The 26,055-nt window shown below is 48.4% G+C and overlaps 1 protein-coding gene across 3 annotated transcripts; it reads right to left on the bottom strand.

The window, feature by feature from the left end:
* Window positions 1-336: 336 nt before the first annotated feature.
* SPRY3 (sprouty RTK signaling antagonist 3) lies at window positions 337-9,968 on the bottom strand. Of its 3 annotated transcripts, none has more exons than XM_038748228.1 (3): window positions 9,534-9,968; window positions 9,276-9,417; window positions 337-1,371 (listed from the first exon to the last, which is right to left on the bottom strand). In XM_038748228.1, the coding sequence occupies exon 3, from the start codon at window positions 1,238-1,240 to the stop codon at window positions 347-349; it is 894 nt and encodes a 297-aa protein (XP_038604156.1). In that variant the 5' UTR covers window positions 1,241-1,371; window positions 9,276-9,417; window positions 9,534-9,968; the 3' UTR covers window positions 337-346. The 3 variants fall into 3 exon arrangements, with proteins under 3 accessions (XP_038604156.1, XP_038604155.1, XP_038604154.1); XM_038748227.1 differs by having other exon boundaries at window positions 9,504-9,968; XM_038748226.1 differs by having other exon boundaries at window positions 9,276-9,968.
* Between the last annotated feature and the right edge of the window lie 16,087 nt (window positions 9,969-26,055).

Genomic DNA, 26,055 nt, shown 5'->3' on the forward strand with positions numbered 1-26,055 from the left:
ACTGTGAGTCCTGCGGCCTAGGAAGGGAAGCCCCCTGCCCACCCCCCAGAATCTGGCTCTGCTCATCCTCGATGTGCAAAAACCCACGACGATGCCGGATCTTTTGGCTGGGCCACGGGGGAAGGCAAGTGTGGAGGGAGGGATGCCGGGGCAAGCAGGGCAGCTCCCCGGATCTCAGGACACACCGGACTCTGTCCGGATCTCAGGAAGCATGGACCCTTCCCCCGGAGCGGCAGGGAAGCTGGTTCGAGTCTGGTCGATGGCTTCAGCCTCCCCCTGCCCCCGATAAGGGGGTGCCCGGCAGTGAAGGAGGCTCCATCTCTGCCCCCTCCCCAAGCAGAGAAGGTCATACGGGCTTATCGAGCGCCTTGGGGAAGGTGGCGCCGCCGGAGGAGGAGATCTTCCTGCAGACGGTGTTGGTGTGGCTCTTGCAGCGGCAGCCGGGCCTTTTGAGGCCGTCGTAGCCCCGCTGGCAGAGTCGAAGGCAGGCCCGGGTGGGCAAGTAGCAGCAGAGGCAGGGCAAGAAGAGCGAGAGGAGGCTCATGGCGGCCCAGCGCGTGCAGCAGGCCCCAGGCCCACAGGAGCAGGGGTCGTCGGCACAGTTGTCCTCGTCGTCGGAGGAGCAGTGGTAGAAGAGGCCCTTGACGCAGCAGAGGCAGGTCCCGTAGTCGAGGAGGCTGTCGGGAGAGCAGAGGCAGCGCTGATTGCACAACCAGCAGGAGGGCAGGCGGCGGGCCGAACTGCAGCGCACGCATTTGCAGCGGCCGCACTCCTCGCAGATGAGCATGTGGCCGCTCCCCGCGTGCAGGCCCGGGCCGGGCCCGGGGCCTTTCCCCGCCGGCCCCTTGAGGAGCCGGTCCTCGGCCTTCGGGTCCCCCCCGGGCTGGGGCTGCGTCCGGACCAAGGACTGGCCGGAGGGAGAGGGCGTCAGGCTGCCCAGGAGCCGCTGGTCCGAGGCCGTTGTGCTGCGGGACATGGAGCTGGCCGTGCTCCACTTGCTCAGGGGCAGCGCCGGGGCTTGCATCTGCTGGTGCTGGCTCAGGCTCCGCGGCAGGTCCCCCCTCCCGGACACCTGGGGCCACTCTGCCGCCTTGGGCCCCGGCTGGGACAGCGACGGGTGGGAGCGGGCCGCCTGGAAGGACGCAGCCGGACGCTCCACGTAGTCGTTGCTGGCACGGACCGAGCGGATCTGGTCCAGGGACCGGACCGGCTGGACATCGTCCGGTGCAGGGGGATCCATGTTCCACGCCCCGTCTGATGTTTAGGGGGTCCGGGAAGTTCGGAGGGGGTGGCGGTCGGACGGACGCTTGAGGTGGGCACGGAGAGAGGGGGGCCAGCCGTCACTCTGGCATCAGGGCACATCGGAAAAACCTGAGAGGAGAAGGAGGGAGAGAAGAGGGAGAGGAAGAGAGGAGAGAGGAATAGATAGAGGGCATTGAGAAAGAAGGAATAGAGAAATATAAAAAGGGAGTGAGATTGAGAGAGAAAGAGAGGGAGGGAGAGAGATTAAGAGAGAGAAATGGAGAAAGAGAGGGAGGGAGGAACAGAGGAAGAAAGAGAGAGAGAAAGGGATAGAAAGAAATATAAGTAGAAAGAAAGAGAACAGTGAGAACAGCTGGAGCACCTCACCCACCACCGGAGGAGGAAGAGAAGTCCCAACCACAGGCAACAGCATGGCGCAAACGGCACTGATGAGGCTGGCACCTGCAATCGGCATTCACCAACCTCCAGGACGGTTTTCCAGGCATAAGCACCAACCAAAACACTGAGACTCACTGCATGAACGAGGGCTGTTCCTCATGCAAGGGGGTGAAAATAAGAGAAATGGAAACCTAGGGAAGACTCTGCACACAGTAACCACTCAAGAAATAGGATTGAATGAATAAAGCACCTCGTGGTCACTCAGGGGAAGGAACAGAAGCTACCCCAGTCACGTAAAACTACAGCTGATACACCTGAGGGGTGATGGAATGGCAGGCATTGGGTCACTCGAAAGGGCCGCCGTCCCCCACCACGGCTTGACTAAATTACAGCAGGAAGAACTTGGGCTACCTCCAATGAATAATGATGATAGTGTGGTACTCGTTAAGCGATTACCGGTTGCCAGGCACTGTACTAAGTGCCAGGGTAGATATAGGGTAATCAGGCTGGACGAAGTCCCTGTTCTACATGGGGCTCAGTTACAGATGAGATAACCGAGGTACAAAGTGAAATAACTTGCCCAAGGTCACACAGCAGACAGCAGAGCTGGGATTAGAACCCAGGCCCTTCTGTCTCCTAGGCCTGCACTCTATCCACCAGGCTACCTTGCTTCTCTACCAACTTCCTGCTGAAGGTGATAGAGGTGGTAGGGTAGGGAAGAGTTATTCGGGTTGGAGATTGAACAATCTCCTTTCCTCTAGACTGTAAGCCCATTGTGTGCAGAAAACGTATCTCTTTACTGTTATACTGTACTCTCACAAGCACTTAGTATAGCATTCTGCACACAGTAAGTGAGTGCTCAATAACTATGATCGATTGAATGAATGAATGAAATTCCAGAGTATCTTTACAAAGAAGTCCGGGCTCCATGGGGGATGGCTCAGGGGCCTCTTTGTCTGGACTTGGATGCAGGGGCAGATTCTATGAGTCAATGATTTATGCTCCAACCATGGGCTCCAGTTGCTATGGCTCAGCTTCCACCTGCTTTTCCTCGAGCACACTAAAAGGTGGGTTTGGATGGATGGGATGGGATTTTCTGCAGTGGGAAGAGACCACACCTAGCGGAATGGCACGGGAAGGAAGGGACAGGGCTTTCCCAGAGAGGCGGAGGGGGCGGGGAGGGAGCATCGGCCTAACCCAAGCACATATTGCACAGTCTTGCTGACTGCCATGACTTTTCTAGGAAGCTTTGCTTTATAATAATAATAATAATAATAATAATAATAATAATAATAATAATAATATTGGTATTTGTTAAGCACTTACTATGTGCCAAGCACTGTTCTAAGCGCTGGGGGAGATACAAGGTGATCAGGTTGTCCCACGTGGGGGTCACAGTCTTCATCCCCATTTTACAGATGAGGGAACTGAGGCCCAGAGAAGTGAAGTGACTTGCCCCAAGTCACTCAGCTGACATGTGGCGGAGTCAGGATCAGAAACCATGACCTCTGACTCCCAAGCCCGTGCTCTTTCCACTGAGCCACGCTGCTTTCTGAATGGCAATGAAGCCCTGGAACCAAACTTTGGCCCCGATCCAGGAGGCACTGCCTTCCGGAGGCCTTATACACGGAAATGACGTCAAATCTCACGCTGCTCTTGAGCCTCCATAGGTGGAAGAAATATTCTGGGGGAGATCCACGGGGAAGGGAGAGCTGCCAGCTGGCTCACCTTCAGATCTAATGCTCTCAAGAAGACAGCACTTCAGTGCAGGGATTGCAAAATGCTGAGGGTACAGCACCAGTGTGGCGGCGGGGGAAATAGGAACTGAACTGGATTTTTCTTCCCATCTGGAAGGGACTCAGTGTGCAACACAGAAGGAAGAAAGAATCCAAAATGGATCCTTTTTTCCACCCCCCCAACAGGATTCTGTCAGCACTAGGCTGAAATGAATTAAACAGCCAGACTCCGAGTTGCAAAGTTATTTGTGTCGTGTCTTGTGCTGAAAACCATCCCAATTGGGCACTGCAAATCGTTTGAAACCCTGACCTTTGGTGACACCTGGTATCATCATCTGTTGACTATTCACCTAAAGCTTTCCGGAAAGAGTTTTTTTGGTTGTTATTTTCAGGTTACAGGTAAGCAGGAACTGAGTAGGGCTTTCCTCATTCCTCAGGCCCCATCCTATAAAATAAGTCTCATGAAATACCAAGCCTTTAGTTCCACAGTAAACAGAGCCTTCAAGTCAGTGTGATAATAATCCGAAGAACATTTCCAGCAGATGGTCATGGAAAAAGAGTCTGGCCCCCAGTAAAGAAAACAGGTAGGAGATGGATTGTCATTAGCTGAGCTGACCTGGAAAGATTAAGAATGAACACAGCTGGCTTTGATCTCTAAAGTATGATCTGTTTTATTTCCCTTTGGAAAAGAACTGCCTTGCCAGCTTTCTTCTTCTGGGAGCTTCCTGGCTCTGAAGGGCTACTCAGTCTACAGAGGCAAGCGGTCAATGTGGTGTTTGTGTGGTGATCCCATAATCGGGGGCTAGCTGGACAATGGAAGGATGGCACTGTGGAAACTGATCCCCCTCCAAAGGGCAATTATAATAATAGTAACGATAATAATAACGATAATGACTGTGGTATTGTTAAGTGATTACTCAGTCACTGGACTGAGTGCTGGGATGGGAACATGCAAATCAGGTTGGACACAGGCCCTGTTCCACCTGAGGCTCACAGTCTTAATGCCCATTTTCCAGATGAGGTAATGGAGGCCCAGAGAAGTGAAGTGACTTGCCCAAGGTCATCAGCAGACATGTGGAGGAGCCAGAATTAGAACACAGTTCCTTCTGGCTCTCAGGCCCATGCTCTATCCACTGGGCCACGCTACTTCATAAATTACCCAGCACGTGGGCACTAGGATCCAGAAAATTCTAGCCTGAATAAAAGAATGGATTTGAAACCCATCAGATTCCAGGGCTCCTCAAAATAGACCAATTAGTCACACCAACTGGATGTCACGGATGGTTTGAATGAGTAAGAGAACTGGGCTCGCTGAATGTAAATGATCGGCTGAATGGGTGAGGAAGGGGATGGTTCCATCTGATGCGCATGGCCGTCTAGTAAAACTGACACAAGGATGGGAGAGCAGCAGCGGAGGCGTGGTGGTAACGGACCCAGGTAGGATGGGAGATGAGGAAGTTGAGTTAGAGGAGCAGGATGAGAAAATGAGTAGTCAGGCAGGCACTTGAGAGAGAATGCAGCATTATATGGGGTAGGAGAGGCTCTTAGGCTCTGCCACTAGCATGGACGACTTATAGTGTTCGGCCAAGTCGAAGGAGGTGGCAGGGAGGGGGAGAGTGGGGGTGATGGAGAACAGCCAGTCAGAGGTAATGTACAGTTTGTATTCCTGTGTGATACCAAGGTGAGACACCTGTCAAACCAAAGCGTAAGGGCATGAGGATGCAGGGAGTTGTTGACTACAGGCAAGCTCGGGTCACGTGTTCTACTCCCGGCTCCGCCCCTTGTCTGCTGTGTGACGTTGGGCAAGCTCACTTCACTTCTCTGGGTTTCAGTTACCTCATCTGTAAAATGGGGATTGAGACCTTGAGCCCCACGTGGGACAGAGACTGTGTCCAACCCAATATGCTTGTATCCACCCCAGCGCTTAGTACAGTGCCTGGCCCATAGTAAGCACTTATCCAATTGGGAAGCAGCATGGCCTAGTGGCAAGAGCACGGGCTTGAGAGTCAGAGGTCATGGGTTCTAATCCCGGCTCCACCACTTATCTGCTGTGTGACCTTGGGCAAGTCACTTAACTTCTCTGTGCCTCAGTTACCTCAACTGTAAAATGGGTATCAAGAGTGGGAACCTCATGTATGACGGACTGTGTCCAACCTGATTTACCTTGTATCTACCCCGGTGATTAGAACAGTGCTTGACCCATAGCAAGTGCTAACAAATACCATAATTATTGTTATTATTATGAATATCATTATCATTATTATTATTATAACTCTGTTATCCAGGTGGGAACCTGCCTTGGGGATTGGTAAGCAGGGGCAGAACCTGGGACTTGAAGGACCCCGAACCCCAGGGGTCGTTGGGAACCCCAAACCAAATTTGGGAGCCCAAAGGATTCTGGATTCAGATAGTATTTAAAAGCCTAGATAGCACTAGAAGTCAAGGAGCTGGAATGAAAAGCCCACAGGCTTCAGGGGCCCAGCCAAGACAGAACACTCGCTGAAGAGAGACTACCCGCTGAAGGTATCGAAAGGTCCCCTGAGAAAAGTCTAGATCCCAAGGGGATAAAATCTGGAGCTAAAGGGCCACAGGACTCAATGCATTTGGAGATTCTGCAGAAGAGAAGGCCTGCCAATCAATCAATCAATTGTATTTATTACACATTTAGTGCAGAGCACCGTTCTAAGCGCTGGGTAACAGAGTTGGTAGACATGTTCCCTGCCCGCAAAGAACTTATCGTCTAGTTATACCCTCTAGTTGTTCTTGCCCTCTGAGCTGGATTTCCAGAACTCGGGATTGAGCCGAGATTAGTTGGATTAAATCCCAAGGGTTAGCCCACGAAAGAGAGTGTTTGAGTGTTTGTTCCTTCTCTGGAGATCTGTAAACGTAGGAGCCCATCTGGGTTCCAAAGGCAGGAGGATGGCCTTAAGCCTCTCTCCAACCAGCCCTACCGTTCTGGGGAGGATGTGAATTAGGGTGGATCCTAGGACCCAGCAGGGAGGAAAAAGGTAACGAGGTAGGCACTAGGACCTAGGAAGGATCACAGGGCCGAACGGGATAAAAAAGGATTGAATGACAATAAATTGTTTGCCATTCCGGACGTGCTGAATCCTATCCGGCCGGCAGGATGGACTGAAATAGATATTGCAGGGAAAGGTACAGCGGGGTGTGTGGGGGGGGGGGGGGGAGAAGTCAAGGGATGAATAGGCAGGAGACTGGTGGCAGCAGGTAGACCAGAGGAAAAACTACTACAGTATGTTTCTGCTCCAGAAAACAATCCAATACAGAAGCATTCATTCCAAGCAGGAGTAGCCAGAAGGCTGACCAGGACAAGGGTCAGTTTCGTCCCTTTTGAAATAATGGGCACAGTCTCTACATTAATTGGAACGAGAGGTAGTTTTAGTTGGATTATTCAAAATTCTCTATCGATTAGTGGGGATCCTCGGGGGATTTCTGTGATGTGTGTGTTTCAGGACTATTCTAGTATCTCTGCAGCAGTAAGTGACGAGATAGTTAACGCTGCTTCTGGAAACCAGTCTGGTTTGAACCCCTCTGACCAGAACCTGATTAACTTTCTAAACATTTTTCCTTTGACCCTGAAATTTGTCACATCCCAGCTCAATCTGAAAAGAATGTTGCTTTTTCCCCTTTGTCATTTTTAGGGAGTTGCAGCCAAACCCATTCAAGGAGTTTGGGTTTTTTGTGAATGGGGGAAAATACTCTTTTCCCCTGGAACCTAAACCAGCCGTGTTTGCTCTGTATTATTGAGACCAAAGTTGCCAAGTTTCCCATTCAAAGCCCTTCAGAACTCACACCTTCAATTTTGGAGATGAATTCCCTCTTTACATAAGATGTGAGTGTCTCATGAATAAAGAAGAAGGGGAAAAGCCACCCCACTCTTTCGCATACTTCCTTGCTTCCTGGGCTGTTTGCACCTTAAAAGAGCAGATTCTGGGAGGGGGCTTTTTCTTATTTCTCTGAACTGTTGTTTCCTCCCTGGACAGCTTCAGAAAAACAAATCAACCACAATTGCATCCCAGCTATGGCTTTAAATAATTTCCCGGGTCTGATCCTGTCACTTCCCTTTTCTCAAGCATTCACATCACTCTCCTTTAATTCCCCTACTCGCAAATACCAAATTGTGTATATTTTATGGCATTAACCCCTGTTCGGCCGCTCTGACTCATTCCTACCACACAAATGTCATTGAAGCGGCTGGCTCAGATGCTACTTTAACTCTTGCCGACTTGTACTTCCGAAGCGCTTAGTACAGTGCTCTGCACACAGTAAGCGCTCAATAAATGCGATTGATTGATTGATTGATTGATTAACTAATAAGACACTTCCAGATAGTGATACATTACCTCGCTCTTATTTTTTTTAAGGCTCCTGCCAGCTCATTTGAGACTCAACTGCCCCATCTTTTCAGGCTGGGAAACCAAGGAGGTTTTAAGACCTTGAGTTAATCGAGATATATTAAGTCTATGTGATGAGGGACCCAGGACGAGATTGTAAAACCAAATGAATTACAGATGCATCTAATCCCCGGGAACATGCAGAGCAACTGGTCACTTATTTCAGGGGATTTTCACTTCTCCCTCTCCTGCCTGCCTCTCCCTCCCCTCCACAACCCCCGCCCCCCCACCATGACCGCCCCCTTTCCTTTTGTGCTGTGGGCCGTTGATTCCATTTCTCTGTTCCAAAATCCCATTCCTCTAACCAAGTGTTTCTTTTCTTCCCTCCTCTGGACCCTGCCCACTATGCATCCCCTTTGCCCTGGGTATCTACCTCCAAATCCAAGTAATCACAAGTAATCACTTACATAGCCACACCATGTTCCACAGCCACAAAACAGCTCCATCCCATCTACTCCCCCCAAAAAACCCATCCCAAGTCAACCTCTGAGCTTATATAATAATATCAACCACGGCTTCCACCCAGCTTTTCTAACTAGAAGCTCCAGAGTCTCACTTTTGCCTGCCGAGCTTGGCTTGAAACATGCAGAGGTTACTTACAATCAGCTAGAAAGGAGTGAGCAAGTGAGCAAGCCTGGGGCCTCATAGGGTCCCTATGTAATTTCTGTTGAGGATCTCCTTTACAGTTTCTCCCTCTTCTTTAAATATGTACATATCATATGCATACCTATACATATTCATATGGATACACAGTCAAGCAGAGACAGGGATATTTTTAAATGTCTGTTGGGTTTGATAGGGCCGGGGGGGTTACGCCGTGTCAGCTTGCGCCACTTCGTCCCATGGCGGGGTGATGTGATGAAATCTGGGCGATGCAATAAAAAGACCTGTGACTCAATGGCAGACTTTCTCCCTCCATTCTCCCTGCGCTGGTGAAATTCCCAGCTGGGCAGCCCAAACTGCCCCATCTCTGGTTCTGGCTTTCCCATTGCCCTTTAGAGTCATTTTCCCAAATCAGTTTTTCTGACCTATGTTTTGCATTGGGTTTTTTTTCGGGGGGGGTGGGGGGCGGTGAGTTGAAATCCTGATTATGGGGAGGGGTGCACTTAAGCCTCACCTAAGCCCAAGATGCATTTAAAGGTCAACAGAAGGGAAATGATTTCAGCTTTGGGCTTCAAGAGGGTTATTTTCAAGGGCTATGTTTCTAGCTGTCAATAACAAATCTAGAGAGTTTGACTAGGCCAGGGATGGGGAGGGATTTTTTTTTTTTTAGTTTTCTGTTCCTTTGGCATTGTCACATTCAGTAGGTTTTCACTCCATTCAACCAGGTCTTTAACATTACCAGCCCCCTCCCCAACCAACGCACACAGAGAGCAGAGTGCAGCACAATGTGTAGCTAACACACGTACATCAATACGCTGCATATGGAGAGTGTTGAAGGCAACATGCGTTAGTCTTTATAAAGCTAATTCCTCACACTTACCTCGATGAGCGTGGAGATCCATGTTGCTGAGAGCCGTGGAACTAATCTCCCAGCCGGATACAGGAACCTCTTCTTTCCTTGATTCTCCCTCTCTGTCTCTCCAGCTCTTTTCAGAAAGTCTGAATGAACACTCCTCCTCGGGCTGGGGAACCAGATAGAGACAGCTCTGTCTCGTTCTCTCTGACACAGCAGAGAAAATGAAAAAAAAAAAAAAAGCAAGAAACGTACTGGCAGATACTCTGTATAGGTTTTACATACAGATATAAATCAAGATGCACATATTCCCCAAAGAAACCCAGGAAATGCAAGTCCTGTTTTTTCTCCTCCTCCTCCTTTTCCTCCTCCTCCTCCTCCTCCTCCGATCTGACAGATGAACAGAAGCAGGAACTGCAGTTGTAGGATTCAGTAAATCTCGGCGCAGCAATAGATGCTGCTTGTGTCTGATTCTATAACTCTAGACTCAGTATGTGTGGATATAATCTAAAACGATGGAAAGGGAGGGAGGGAGAGAGAGAGAGAGAAAGAGAGAGAGGAGTGGATATGGTTGCAGTGTATTCAGTAGAGCAGGCTCGCTGTTTTGTGAATGTAGATGATTTCTGGAGGTCTTGTGAATGGGTTAGAGGGGAGGATGGGAGGGGAGGGATTTATTGCTCCTTGTTACAATTTCTTTCTCTCTCTCTCTCTCTCTCCCTCTCTCTCTCTCTGTCTCTCTCTCTCTCTCGCTCTCTCCCCTCTCTCCCTCTCTCTGTGTCGTTTGCCTTCCCGGAGCTGGAGCTCTTAATGCTTGGCTAAGTGGCGTCATCCAGTTGAAACGGAATCGGCCCATTAGAACTCCCCATAGAGATCTCTGTATCCGGTCCCTGGGTAATGACTGCTACAGAATTAAAAAAGAGAAAATGGGGAGGGGGGGAGGCGTGGAGTGGGGAACAACAATTTTAAGGAGGACCCATTTGAATATTTTTGTCCGGATGTCACTGCTTCTGAGCCCCCGTTTCTAAAAGATGATAGAAACTTCAGTCTGATAAAGAGGTGAACATTCTTCTCTGCTTCTGTTCCTTTCCTCGCCGCCAGCAGATGCCTCCAACCCGCACTACCGCCAACGCGTTAACCTAGGCTCTCTTCTCCTTCGCCCCTTTCCCCTCCCCCTGTAGATTTTCAGCAGTGGCTGCCTCAGACTCCTCACCCTCAGAGCTGCTGGGGGAGCCCAAAAGGAAAAAAACCCACTGAGGGAATCCATCAGTTGAAGTCTCATCATTAAAGATGATCATCTTGTCCTCTGGGCCTCAGTTCTCCCCTAGGCACGTTCGGCCGGATTTTCCACCTTGATACCAGAAGGAAAGGAGCCTGGATCGCTGCTTTGGGGATCCATAATAATGATAATAACGGTATTTGTGTAGCATCTACTATGTGTCAAGCACTGTTCTAAGTAAGGGGTAGATACAAGCTAATCAGGTTGGACACAGTCCACATCCCACATGGGGCTCTTGGTCTTAATCCCCATTTTTCAGATGAGGTGACTGAGGCACGAAGTGAATTGACTTGCCCAAGGTCACACAGCAGGTAAGTGGCAGAGCTGAGATTAGAAGCCAGGTCCTTCTGACTCCTAGGCCTGTGCTCTATCCACTAAGCCTCTCTCGTGGGGATGGGAGGGCGTGCTCTCCCCTTTCTGAGGGGGCTGCATGCTAAAAATACATCAATCAGTTCTACTTCTGCCTCCTCTACTGAGGCACTGTTTGACTTTGGACAAGAACACTGACCCTCTCTGGGCCTCGGTTTCCCCATATATCAAATAAGGATGATAATCTCTGTCCCCCTATCCATTTCAAAGAGGGCAGGTGGGTCATAAGATTAAACATTAGGGTAAGCAAAGGCATGGAGAGGAAGGAAGTCTTTTTTTTGCTAATGATGAAACTACATTCAGCACATTGCCATTTTTAATCCAGAGCCCCCTTTTCCAAAATAAATTCCTGGGTTTGCAATCACTCGGTGGTCTTCTCCTTTGACTAACCCAGCTCAGATGTTCCCCTCCCCTCAGGGTCTGGGAGCCAGAAGGCCATGGGTTCTAATCCCAACTCTGCCTCTTGTCTGCTGTGTGACCTTCCACAAGTCCCTTCACTTCTCATTGCCTCAGTTACCTCATCTGTAAAACGGGGATAAAGACTGTGAGCCCCAGGTGGGACAGGAACCGTATCCAACCCAGTTTGCTTGTATACCCCCCATGCTTAGTACAGTGCCTGGCACATTCATTCATTCATTCAATCGTATTTATTGAGTGCTTACTGTGTGCAAAACTCCATACTAAGCGCTTGGGAAGTGCAAGTTGGCAACATATAGAGACGGCCCCTACCCAATAGTGGGCTCACAGTCTAGAAGGGGGAGACAGAGAACAAAACAAAACATATTAACAAAATAAAATAAATAGAATAAATATGGACATATTTAAATATGCAATATTATATATTATATGTAATATGTATGTAGTAATGCTTAACAAATACCATTATTAATTATATGAATTCAAGGAGTCCCACCTGTTCACAGTATCCCAGGTGGGCAACAAAAGACCCCCCCCTCCCGCAGGATGTGCCTGAACCCAGCGTGCCACTGTGAATGAGAATCAATACAGCTGAATTCCCAGGTTTCTTCCAGAGGTGAGGGTTCGGTGATGTGAAACGTACCCAGCTTTCTTGGCCCCAGAGCTCCAGAAGAGGCAGAGGTCAAAGCGAACACACTTTCCTAAGGGGGACCAGGGAGACTGGTGACCGGAATGCCACTGATTCGGAAGTGGAAAATCCCAGTTCCCCCTTTAAGGTGGGCTGGGATGCCAGGGTCTTGGGAAGGGTGCCCTGTGCTCTCTAATTCCAGCCTTCCCCACTTCTCCAAAAATAGGCAGTCTGCCATCTACTGGAGAGCAGACTGGGGCCCAGAAGATTTATTCTAGTGACCTAGAAGTGAATAATAATAATAACAATAATAATGTTGGTATTTGTTAAGCGCTTACTATGTGCAAAGCACTGTTCTAAGCGCTGGGGTAGATACAAGGTAATCAGGTTGTCCCACACGGGACTCACAGTCTTCATCCCCATTTTACAGATGAGGGAACTGAGGCCCAGAGAAGTTAAGTGACGTGCCCAAAGTCGCACCGCTGACAAGTGGCAGAACTGGGATTTGAACCCACGACCTCTGACTCCAAAGCCCGTGCTGTTTCTACTGAGCCACGCCGTTCATTAGTGTCTCTCTCTCTTTCACCACATACCACCAGCTCCTCAGTATACCTTTTAGTGAGGAGTCCGATGGCTGCTTTGCCTCAGAACAGGTCTTTCCCCATCACCGAATCTTTGATCTAGGGACACCTTGAGAGGTCATCCCCTAGATTCAGGCAGAAATCTATTCTTTATTTTACATTACAAACGTCGACCATTTAAAACCAGCTCATAATACGGTATTGGCATTTTTTAATGTCCCACTCTTGACAGTTAATTTAGAGCAGCAGTGTGGCTCAGTAGGAAAGAGCCCAGGCTTTGGAGTCAGAGGTCAGGGGTTCAAATCCCAGCTCTGTCAATTGTCAGCCGTGTGACTTTGGGCAAGTCACTTAACTTCTCTGGGCCTCAGTTACCTCATCTGTAAAATGGGGATTAAGACTGTGAGCCCCACCCGGGACAACCTGATCACCTTGTAACCTCCCCAGCGCTTAGAACAGTGCTTTGTGCTTAATAAGTGCCATTATTATTATTATTATTATTATTTTAAATATTTATAATTACAGTGCTATTCCCTCCATCGAAGATATGCACAGAAGCCCATCTAAATCTTTCCACTCAGAGGAGATTCCACTATATTTTCACATACGTTCAGAGAAAGGGATCCCCATAGAACCCTTCATTCAACCCTACCTTTCTCCCTGTCTGGAAGGGAGTTTGGGGGGTTTTTTTTGGTAATCTAAATACATCCACTGTGCACCAGTTTAAACCCATTTTCTTCTTGCTCCTGTTGAAAAACAGCTGGTTGCAGTTCACTCCCTCTTCGCCGCCGCAGCCGGGAAGTATTTCCCATTTCTGCCCAACCAGAAAAGCCTCCCCCTTCCAGGAAAAAAAAAATAGATCAGTGATCCTGTGAGATCCTGCCAATGCCCACTCTGCTCCTCACCAGGGAGAGCTTCATGGGTGCATACAATGAGACTCTGACCTGTGGCTATCACTGTCCAGCACTGACACCATAGAAAGAGAGCACTGAGAAGCAGAGAGGCTCAGTGGAAAGAACATAGGCTTTGGAGTCAGAGGGCATGGATTCAAATCCCGGCTCCGCCAATTTTCAGCTGTGTGACTTTGGGCAAGTCACTTAACTTCTCTGTGCCTCAGTTCCCTCATCTGTAAAATGGGGATTAAGACTGTGAGCCTCCCCAGCGCTTAGAATAGTGCTTTGCACAAAGTAAGCGCTTAATTAATGCCATTAAAAAAAAGTGAGAGCAATGCCAGGAAAATACGGATAAAAATCGAACAGACTTTCAAAACCGTGAATGCTCATTTCTTTTCAAGAGAAACTGGAGAACAAGGCAAGGGGCAAAAATTGCAGCTGATGAGGGAGCCACACAGGAAAGAGGATCGGTTGTGAGAAGGAGGGAAACTCAGGAGATGTAAACCAAGGGAGAAAGTTATTTTTCTTTTAAGTCGGTGTGATATTAAAGACAAATAAGCTGCTTCCGAAAGATGACATAAGTAGGTAAACTCCCACCTTGGAGTTGTGGTGTTGCAGAATTCTCTCTTGTGGCATATCGTGACACCAGTACCTCATTGCTGACAGGACAGCCATTGAATGTATGCTGAGAAAAGCATCATTCCTCATGTTCTGTTATATTGTACTCTCCCAAACGCTTAGCCCAGTGCTCTGCACATAGTAAGAGCTCAATAATTCTATTTATTTAGACTGATGCCTGTTTACTTGTTTTGATGTCTGTCTCCCACCTTCTAGACTGTAAGCCCAGTGTGGACAGGGATTGTCTCTATTGCTGAATCGTACTTTCCAAGTACTTAGTATAGTGCTCTGCACACAGTAAGCACTCAGTAAATGCGATTGAATGAATGAATGGATGAAATACGATTGATGGATTGATGTTCCAGGGAGGGAAGAGAGGATAGATGGGGATATGGGCAAGAGAGCAGTCACCTAAGGAACCAAAGGCCATTCTTTCAGGAAGCCGAATTTAGGAAATATCAAGAGGGAAAAATTTAGGAAAAATTAACATGGGATTGAGTCATCAAACACAGTTCAGGGGTGATGCTTGTTTACTGTTTTCTATATAACCTCAACCAGATGGTGAAACTGAGGTGATTAATTTCCGCTTTTGGCTTTCCTGCAAGGGGATCTTTTAGGAATTAAAAATGGATGTCTTCCGAGAATCTGAAATATTATGAAAATATTGATGATATGGGATTTTGTAGAACACTTCCCCTTCCCCCCAACCCCTGTAAACACACTCACATTCTCAGCAAACTGTGTGCCCAGTCTGCATGATAAATGTTTAGTGTTTTCATCCTTTTTGTCAAGCCCTCAGACTAGTGCAGGATCAGGCTGGAGCGAGGCAGGCTTTCAAGCCTACTTGTCCATCTCCTAGCCTGATCATGCCATATTCCGCCTTTGCAAAGAGTCTGCTAATTAGCCACAGTGATTCAGTCCGGAAGCACTGAGGATCAGTCAGGGCTCCTTGGAGGTGAGGAGAGATACTCTAACCTCAAAAAAGAAGGTGAGCTGTATCGTTCCTGCTCCTTTTTCTTGCTTTCAACCTCTGGTTTTGGGAAGAGGATTTCTAGGGTAGGCTTAACCTGAGTGGAATGTGTAGAGGGGAGTCATGTCTCCACATGGAGCCACGACTCATTTCCGAGGAGTGATGACTAGGGGAAAGAACTTTTCCTTTGGTACTTAAAAGGAGCCTGTCAAGGTAGTTTGAAAGCAGCCAGCTCCTGCTGATTTGTGGCTTCAACCTCAGCTTTCTTGGAGTAGTGGACAGGATGGGACGGGGGCAGAGGAACGGAAGGTATTTAAGGAAATGAGCTGGGTCAGATGGCCAGGGTCCACCAGATGGAGAAGACTCTGAGCACAGAGACAGCAGGTGCCTGATGCATATTCCTAATAATAATAGTAATAATAATTGTGATGTTTGTTTAGTCCTTACTTTCAGTGTTTAGAACAATGCTTGGCACATAGTAAGCTCTTAACAAATGCCATCATTATTATTATCATCTGTGCCAGGCACCGTACTAAGTGCTGGGGTAGATACAAGGAAATCAGCTTGGACATAGTCCCTGCCCCACGCCATAATAATAATTAAAATTATGGCATTTGTTAAGCACTCACTATGTGCCCAGCACTGTTCTAAGCACTGGGATAGATACAAGGTAAGCACGTTTTCCCACGTGGGGCTCACAGCCTTAATTCCCATTTGATAGATGAGGTATCTGAGGCACAAAGAAGTGAGGTGATTTGCCCAAGGTCACACAGCAGACAAGTGGTGGAGGTGGGATTAGAACCCAGGTCCTTTTGCTTTCCAGGCTCACGCTCTATGCACTAGACCATGCTGCTTCCGGAGGAGTGAGCAGGAAGGGACAGGGGGAGAGGAGCGAAGGGTATTTGATGAAATGATTTGGACTGGGGCAGGTCGGCAGGGACTGCCAGATGGGGAAGTCTTTGAGCACAGAGATAGCAGGTGCCTGGTGTGTATTCTTCACTCTTACCCCAAGGTGAGATTAGGGTGAGATTAGGCCACAGCATGGCCTAGTGGATAAAGCATGAGCCTGTGATTCAGAGGACCTGGGCTCTAATCCCAGCTCTGCTGTGTGCTGTGTGACCTTGGACAAAATCACTGCACTTAACTGTGCCTCAGTTTCTTCAACTGCAAAATGGAGGTTCAATATCTGGTCTCCCTCCTACTTAGACTGTGAGCCCCGTGTGGGACAGGGACTGAATCCAGTATGATTAAACTGTATCTGCCTAGCTCTAAGAACAGTACTTGACACATAGTAAGCACTTAACATATACCATAAAAAAGAGGGCACATGAGAGAATGAGTAGGGCAATGTGATCAGCGTTTAGAACAGTGCTTGGCACACAGTAAGCACTTAGCAAATAATAATCATTATTATTGTGTGTTTGTGCCTATATCTACAGCTACTCTCCCCACACCCTAACTGAATCTTGCTGTGAGATTCCTCTGCTCTGGCCATCCATAGAACCTAGCCTAGGCAAAAACTCCTCACTGTTGGCTTCAAAGCTCTCCATCACCTTGCCCCCTCCCACCTCACCTTCCTTCTCTCCTTCTACAGCCCAGCCCACCCACTCCACTCCTCTGCTACTAACCTCCTCGGTGTACCTCGTTCTCGACTGTCCCACCATCGACCCCTGGCCCACATCCAACCTCTGGCTTGGAATGCCCTCCCTCCTCATATCCACCAAACTAGCACACTCCCCCACTTCAAAGCCCTACTGAAAGCTCACCTCCTCCAGGAGGCCTTCCCAGACTAAATCCCCATTTTTCTCTGATCCTCCTCCCCTCCCAATCACCCGACTCCCTCCCTCTGCTCTATTCCAAGACTGAACTCCTTATCTTCCCTCCCAAACCCTGCCCTCTCCCTGACTTTCCCATCACTGTTGACAGCACTCCCATCCTTCCCGTCTCACAAGCCCACAACCTTGGTGTCATCCTCGACTCTGCTCTCTCATTCACTCCTCACATCCAATCCATCACCAAAACCTGCCAGTCTCACCTCCGCAACATCGCCAGGATCCACCCTTTCCTCTCCATCCGAACTGCTACCCTGCTGGTTCAATCTCTCATCCTATCCCGACTGGATTACTGCATCAGCCTCCTCTCTGATCTCCCATCCTCCTGTCCCTCCCCACTTCAATCTATACTTCAAGCTGCTGTACAAATCATCTCTGTGCAGAAACGCTCTGGGCATGTTACTCCCCTCCTCAAAAATCTCCAGTGGCTACCAATCAACCTGTGCATCAGGCAAAAACTCCTCACCCTTGGCTTCGAGGCTGTCCATCACCTCGCCCCCTCCTACCTCACCTCCCTTCTTTCCTTCTACAGCTCAGCCCACACCCTCCGCTCCTCTGCAACTAACCTCCTCACTGTGCCTCGTTCTCGCCTGTCCCGCTGTCAACCCCCGGCCCACATTCTCCCCCTGACCTGCAGTGCCCTCCCTCCGCACATCTGCCAAGCTAGCTCTCTTCCTCCCTTCAAAGCCCTTCTGAGAGCTCACTTCCTCCAGGAGGCCTTCCCAGACTGAGCTCCCTCCTTCGTCTCCCCCTCCTCCCCCTCCCCATCCCCCACACCTTACCTCCTTCCCCTCTCCACAACACCTGTATATATGTATATATGTTTGTGCATATTTATTACTCTATTTATTTATTTATTTAACTTGTACATATTTATTCCATTTATTTTGTTTTGTTAATATGTTTTGTTTTGTTCTCTGTCTCTTCTTTCTAGACTGTGAGCCCACTGTTGGGTAGGGACCGCCTCTTTATGTTGCCAACTTGTACTTCCCAAGTGCTTAGTACAGTGCTCTGCACACAGTAAGTGCTCAATAAATACGATTGAATGAATGAATGAATGAATGAATAGTCCCTTCCCTGCCCCAAAGCACTTGTGTATATATGTACATATTTCTTATTCTATTTATTTTATTAATGATGTATATATATATAATTCTATTTATTTATACTGATGCTATTGATGCCTGCTTACTTGTTTTGATGTCTGTCTCCTCCCTTTTGACTGTGAGCCCGTTGTTGGGTAGGGGATTGTCTCTATTGCTGAATTGTACTTTCCAAGTGCTTAGTACAATGCTCGGCACACTATAAGTGCTCAATAAATATGATTGAATGAATGAATGACTATATTGGAACCAAACTTCTATAAGGTAGTAGCAGTAATAATCACAATAGTATTTGTTAAGCGCTTAACAATGCCAGGCACTGCTCTAAGCACAGGGGTAGATACAAGGTCATCAGGTGGAACCCAGTCCCTGTACCACATGGGGTTCACAGTCTTAATCACTATTTGATAGTTGAGGTAACTGAGGCACAGAGAAGTGAAGTGACTTGCCCAAGGTCACACAGCAGACAAGTGGTGGAGCTGGGATTAGAACCCAGATCCTTCTTACTCCCAGGCCCGGGCTTTATCCGCTAGGCCATGTTGCTTCCCCAGGTAAGAGTTGGAGGGTCCCCCATTCCAACATTTTCACCTTTACTTGATTCCCTAGACCTTTTGACATGTGGCCCTTTGGCTCACCTATTACCTGGGAAAATGCTTTCCCCTTTGATTCCCCCCACTGAGAACCACCTATAATTATCACTGGTCATCCCAGGTTCCTCCAGATTCAGTGAATCATACGGGTGGAAGGAACCTTGGAGATCAGCAAATTTGCCCCTGGATCTCCTCGATGCTCTAGAACTCTGAAAATAATCTCCGAGATGGGATCTCCTTTAACTCAATTTAGCTTTAAAAGACTATCTCAACAATGAGCACTCCTGACTCAACACTAACATTAACTAAATGCTTACAATGTGCCAAGCACTGTATGAAGTACTGAGGTAATTTCTTAAAACTCCTTTAAGGCCCAGCCTCTGCCCACAGGGTACTTACAGTCTAAACGGGGAAGGGCAGGTAATAGGTGAAAGGTCAACAGGTCAAAAACATATGCTAGAAAAGTGCGGAAATTAAGCGCTGCTTGGTGAAAGCAGTCCTCAAGTCTGTTGTCACTGTACACAGAACAGTCCTCTTCCTCATCATCATCGATGGCATTTATGAGTGCTTACTATATGCAGACCACTGTACTAAGTTCTTGAGAGAGCACAGTACAACCGAGTTGGTAGACACTTTCCCCGATGAGAAACTTCCCCACGGTTCCATGATTCCAAGCCTGCTGCCCTTCCTCCTCTCCTTGTCTTATCCAATGCTGTCGACTCACCTCCGATCCATGGCGATTCCATGGACACATCTCTCCCAGAATGACCCACTCTTCATCTGCAATCGTTCTGGTAGTGTATCCACAGAGTTTTCTTGGTAAAAATCCAGAAGTGATTTACCGTTGCCACCTTCCACACTGTAAACTCGAGTCTCCACCCTCGACTCTCTCCCATGTTACTGCTGTCCAGCACGGGTGAGTTTTGACTTGTAGCAGATTGCCTTCCACTCACTATCCACTGTCCAAGCTAGAAATGGAATGGGTAGGCCTCTATTTGACTCTGTCTCCCATAGTCAAGACTGGTAGAATAGTGGAAACTCTCCAGATGCAATACTACAAGGGGTCCCTCTGTTCCTTAATAATAGTAATAGCAGTATTTGTTAATTTCTTACTATGTGCCAGACGCTGCACTAAGTACTGGGATAAATACAGGATAATCAGATTGGACACAGTCCCTGTCCCAAAATGTGGGGTTCACAGTCTTCATCCCCATTCACTGAGGCACAGAGAAGTGAAGTGACTTGCCCTAGATCACACAGAAGATAAGTGGTGGTGCCAGGATTAGAACCCAGGTCCTTCTGACTCCCACGCCCGAGATCATTCCACTAGGCCACACTGTTTCTCAAAAGGGCAGGCCTTCTTCAATGCCGCTTGAAATAGGGGAGAGAAAGGAGGTTGCCCAGGGCTCAGTTGCAATGCAGGGAGGTCAGACCCCCCTGTTCATTTTGAATCTGATGAGGTGATAGACTGGAATGTGACTTTTGAACCGGGTGTTCCTGAAATGTGGAGAGAACCGAAGAGGGATACAAGGAGAGTAGAGCAATCTTTTTTTTGTATAACTCTGTCAGTGCTCTTCAAGTGTTTTCTCACAGTGCGGTGGTACTACTTTTGGTTCCCCCACAGACAACCTTAAGCAAGGCACGTAACTTCTCTGGGCCTCGGTTTCTCTGTCTATAAAATGAGGGAGAGGGGTTTTGAGGGGAAATGAGATCATAGATGTAACAGCACTGGGAGGAGTTTGAGGTGGCTTGGAAATCTAAGGGATTGTTATTCCATGGTATTTCTGAACTCGGTCCACTGTGTTGCTGCTCATTTTTTTATGGCATTTGTTCAGCACTTTCAATATGCCAGGCACCATACTAAACTCTAGGGTACATACAAGCTAATCAGGTTGGACCCAATCCCTGTCCTACATAGGGCTCAGTCTTAATCCCCATTTTACAGATGAGGTGACTGAGGCACAGAGGAGTTAAGTGACTTGGCCAAGGTAACGCAGCAGACAAGTGGCAGAGCTGGGATTAGAACCCTGCTCCTTCTGACTCCCACTCCCATTCTCTATCCACTGGCCATGCTGCTTCTCATTTGTATCTGTTAGCATTGCTGGCAGCTCTCTACATTGCTATTTCAATTCTAGCCAGACCAGCGTGATTTCTCAACCCTGTTTAGAGGGATCCCTTCTAGAAAGCAAAAAGGAGTTGTGTCTCTAAGGCCTAGCCTATTTCCCCTGGTTGCCACCAAGAAGCTAAAGAGCCAAAGCCTTCCGTGGCCAGACTAGGCCTGGAGCTGAGACCATCAAAGCCTTTCAGGTAGGAAATCATCATCATCAATCGTATTTATTGAGCGCTTACTGTGTGCAGAGCACTGTACTAAGCGCTTGGGAAGTACAAGTTGGCAACATATAGAGACAGTCCCTACCCAACAGTGGGTTCACGGGTCTGGACCGTGGTGGCTCTGGTAAAATCCAGAGGCTTGATCTCACGGAAAGGGCACAGGCCTGAGAGTCAGAGGTCCTGGGTTCTCATCCCAGCTCTGCCACTTAATAATAATAATGATGGCATTTGTTAAGCACTTACTATGTTCAAAGCACTGTTCTGAGCACTGGGGAGGATACAAGGTGATCAGGTTGTCCTACATGGGGCTCACAGTCTTCATTCCCATTTTACAGATAAGGTAACTGAGGCCCAGAGAAGTTAAATGACCTGCCCAAAAGTCACACAGCTGACAAGTGGCGGAGCCTGGATTAGAACCCATGACCGCTGATTCCAAAGCCCAGGCTCTTTCCACTGAGCCTGCTGTGTGACCCTGGGCAAGTCACTTAACCTCTCTGTGCCTCCATTTCCTCACCTGTAAAATGGAAGTTAAAATTCAGTTCTCTCTCCTACTTCGACTGTGAGTCCCACGGGGGAGAAGGATTATGTCCAACCTGACTACGTTGTATCTACCTCCAGCGCCGAGTGCAGTTCTTGCAACATAGTAAACACTTAACAGATACGATTGATTAACAAGGACCATAATTATTATTATAATGATTATTCTCTTCCCAGCCACCAGCCCTTAGGCAATCCACTCCCTGAGGTTATGGGGAGGTTTCTGGTGAGGGGGAGGGAGGAAGTGAACTCCAAAGTCACAGAGATCAGGTGAGCCTTGGGAGGTGGCCCTAGCACAAAGTATGAGGAACTTTTGGAAAATCCCACCAGCCTCCCAGGGCCTCCCATCTTGAAGGCATTGCTCAGACACCCTATTTCCTCCCGGCCACTTTTCCCCTTGACCCCCATGGGCATATGTTATCTGCTTCCACACTGTAGTCTCCCTTCCAGGACCCAGGGGAAGCTTCAGTTTCTCTTCAATTCTACTTCCTGCTCCGTCACCTGGGGCACATCCCCTTCCCGGAACTCACCTGCAACTTTAAACCACATCCCACAACCACCTCCAGACCGTAAGCTCACTGTGGGCAGGGAATGTATCGGTTTGTTGTTGTACTGTACTCTCCCAAGCGCTTAGTACCGTGCTTGGCACGCAGTAGGTGCTCAATAAATGCCGTTGAATGAATGAATCATTCACACCTCTCCAAAAAAAAAACAGCCATTCCTGAATGTGGGATGGATTCTGTCTCTGATGTGTGAGAACCCTCCTCCTTGATCTTCCACTGAGAGACAGAACACCATTGCATTCCCTAAAGAGATACCTCCCGAATGCAAGGAAATAGCTTTCTGGCTCCGTCAGCTGGGGGTAGGAAACCCTCCCATCTTGAAGGCATTCCTCAGGCACCCCAATCTCCTTCCCGCCACTTGTCCCTTTGAACCCCCCAGGCGTGTGTTCTCCCGGGCCATCTGCTTCCACATATAAGGCTCCCTTCCAGGCCGCAGGAGATCTTCCCCGAACGAGCTTCTGCTTCTCTGCCCGGTCCCCACAGACACGCGCTCCCCATGTGACTCGCCTCCTGCCACCCACAGATATGTGCTTCCAGCATGACTTGCATCCCGACTGCCACTCGCCTTCCCCCACCCCCACGAATGTACTCTCCCCATGCAATCCACCTGCACGCTGCCTGTTCGCCTTGCCTTCCCCAGCTCCCCGGGCAACCTGGATCCCTGCTGCTGCTGCCGCCTCTGCCTTCTGGACTCCCCCAAACATTCCCCTCCTTATCCTTCCCCATCTCCCCTGACACCCCAGAGAGGTAGGAACCCCAAGGAGGAAAAGAAGGATGTTCCCAAATTGCTTTGCTCTTAGCTGCTTGTCCTAGCCTCAATGTCACTGGACCATAGGAGAGTGTGTGTGTGTGTGTGTGTGTGTATGTGTGTGTGTGTGTGTGTGTGTGTGCGTGCGTGTGCGTGAGTTTAGTTGGTATTAGATTCCCAATCCGGTCACATGTTGCTCAAGTTTTGGCAGTAGCTTAGCAGCGCCACCCCCGCATTCACTTTTTCAGCTCGCGTAACTCCTCGACGTAACGCAGAATAAGTTAAGAATAGGAGAAACGGTGGAAGGGGAAAAAAGGGCAAGTCGTTGTGAATGTCAGGAGTTCCAAGGCAGCTGGTCTTCCAGCTCCCCTGTCCCCCTCCTCCTCACCTCCTGAAACCGCCCTCGGCCCGCTGCATGTGACAACAGCAGCACCAGCAGCAGCAGAGAGGATTTCATTAGGTTCTGGTGGCGGTCTATTTTCAGAGCCGACACCCTATCCAGGACTAAATATAGCCAGTTCCCTCCCCTCAAACTCTCTTTTCTGTTAAACTTCAATAAATCTTTCTGCTACGTATCCTAGGGCTTCATTCTTTCCCTTTCTCTTCGCTTCTCACTTTATGTTCTTGCTTTTCTCAATTGCTTTCTTCCTTCCTCCTCTCACTCCCACTGGTGGGCTCTCTCACTCTCTCTCTCTCTTTCCTTCTCTACCTTTCTCTCAGCGCCTCCTCCCTCCTCTGCTTCCTTGATCTCCTCCCCAGCCTCTCTCTGACTCCCCCAGCTTTCTCTGACAGGCACTTTCCAGGTGAATCTGGGGGGACGTGAGGAGAGTCAACAAACGCCCAGAGTTCGGCCTGCTTTAAAGTTGAGGGGCTTTGATCAGTCGGCCATGCTGAGGATGCCCAAGTTGGCTTACGTGGTGATTGGTTGAACCAAAATAAGATGGATGGTGTTTGGAGAGCAGGTAACCGTAAAAGTAGGGGCAGGAGAAGAGAAGCGATGGGAGTTGAGAAGGGGAAGTCTTACCTCCTAGACATAAGATTCAGGACCTTCAGACAGCTGACCAAAGGAGCCTAACCCTCTGCCAATCTCGCCTGCTGCCAAAGCTGGAGAATAATAAAAATAATAATAATGATGGTATTTGTTAAGCACTTACTATACGCCAAGCACTGTTCTAATTGCTGGGGAGATACAAGATAATCAGGTTGTCCCACGTGGGGCTCACAGTCTTAATCCCCATTTGACAGCTGAGGGAACTGAGGTCCAGAGAAGTTAAGCGATTTGCCCAAGGTCACACAGCTGACAAGTGGCAGAGCTGGGATTAGAACCCACGACCTCTGACTCCCAAGCCCGGGCTCCTTCCACTGAGCCACGCTGCCTGTTTGGCTATCACCCTTGCCATTTTATGCGGATGCCTGTATCTCCAGCCTGGCTGTCCTTCTGATTCATCAGCTTCAGGTTTTGCGGGGTTCAGGTCATTGCTGGAGGGAAGAAATAACAAATTTTGTGAGCAGAGAGGTGACTCTCATTGGCAGCCCCAGGAAAAGAGGGACATCTGGGTTTAAGCTTGTTATGGGTGGGGAACATGTCTGCCAGTTCTGTTGCACTGTACTCTCCCAAGTGCTTAGTACAGTGCTCTGCACATAGTAAGCACTCAGTGAATACCAATGATTAATTGAGTCTTAGATTGCATTTGGATTTTATCCTTTATTCACCCCTCCCTCAGCCCCACAGCTTTTATGCATATAAACCATAATTTATCTTAACATCTTTCATCTCCTCCAGACTGTAAACTGCTCACAGGCAGGGGACGGGTCTACCAGCTCCGTTATATTTTACTCTTCCAAGCACTTAGTACCATGCTCTGCACACAGGAAGTGCTCAGTGAATACTGCTGATTGATTGATTGATGAGTCCAGAAGAGATTAGAGCAGTCTCCTCTGCCCTCCCAAAAAACCAGCAAGACCAGGCATTAAGCCCAAGGAGGATCTGAGCCAGCTTCCCATCCCCCTCATCCCCTTTCATATACTCAGAAATGCAAAATCATAAGCAACGCTGCTTCCCTTTCCCAGGAAGTCACCTTGGCTAAGATCCACCCCCATCAGCAAGGAGAACTTCTGGGCTATCAAGAGTGGCACTAGAGCAAACTAATGAGCATTCAGGGAGCTAACAGGAACCTTATCAGTAACAATAATTGTGTTTTTTTTATGGTATTTGTTCATTCATTCAATCGTATTTATTGAGCGCTTACTGTGTGTGCAAAGCACTCTATTAAGACTTGGGAGAGCACTTCCTATGTGGCACTGTACTAAGTGCCGGGGTAGCAGCGTTGCCTAGTGGATAGAGCAAAGGTCTGGTAGTGAGAAGGACCTGGATTCTAATCCCGGCTTGTCTTCTTGTATTCTGTTTGTGACCTTGGGCAAGTCACTTCATTTCTCTGAGCCTCAGTTCCCTCAACTGTAAAATAGGGATTAAGGCCCTTGAGGGACAGGGACTGTGGCAAACCTGATTAGCTTGTATCTATCCCAGTGCTTAGAACAGTGCTTGTCACATAGTCAGTGCCTAACAAATACTATTATTATTATTGTTACTTTATTATTATACAGGCTAATCAGGTTGGACATAGTCCCTGTCCCACGTGGGGCTCACAATCTTAATCCTCTTTTAATAGATGAGGTAACTAAGGCACAGAGAAGTGATGTTACTTGCCCAAGGTCAGAAAAAAGACAAGTGATGGAGCTGGGATTAGAATTCAGCTCCTTCCAACTCCCAGGCCCATGTTCTATCCACTAGTAAGCATTGCAAGTGCTTACTATATATCAAGCACTGTACTAGGTGCAGTGGTAGCTTCAAGATAATCAGGTCACATGGGGCTCTCAGTGTAAGTGGGAGGTAGAACAGGTATTGAATTTTCATTTTGCCGATGAGGGAACTGAGACACCGAGAAGCGAAATGACTTGTCCAAGATCACACAGCAGGTACATGGCAGATCCGGGATTAGAACTCAGGGCCTCTGACTCCCAGAACCTGAGCTCTTTCCATGAGGCCGTGTTGCTTTAAGAACCTTGGAAATGATCACTCTGCAAGAAGTCCGTCCATCCCTGCCTTTACTAAGTGACCTGCTCAACACCTGACTGGGGTCACCTCCAAGAACTTTTTCCCTTCCGCGGCACCTTGCCAAAACTTTTTCATATTTTTGCTACCAGCCCTTCACAGCTCCTTATCCCTCCCTCTCCTGGGATGGTGTGTAATTCCCTTCCTTCATTAATACTGTTACCGTTTGAAGGTATTTATACATCTGGATCCCTGCTCAGTCCCCCTTCCCTGATACCCCTCTTTTTTCTAGACTGCTCAAA

This window comes from Tachyglossus aculeatus, chromosome 6 (assembly GCF_015852505.1).
Source record: "Tachyglossus aculeatus isolate mTacAcu1 chromosome 6, mTacAcu1.pri, whole genome shotgun sequence".
Taxonomy (NCBI): Eukaryota; Metazoa; Chordata; class Mammalia; order Monotremata; family Tachyglossidae; genus Tachyglossus; species Tachyglossus aculeatus.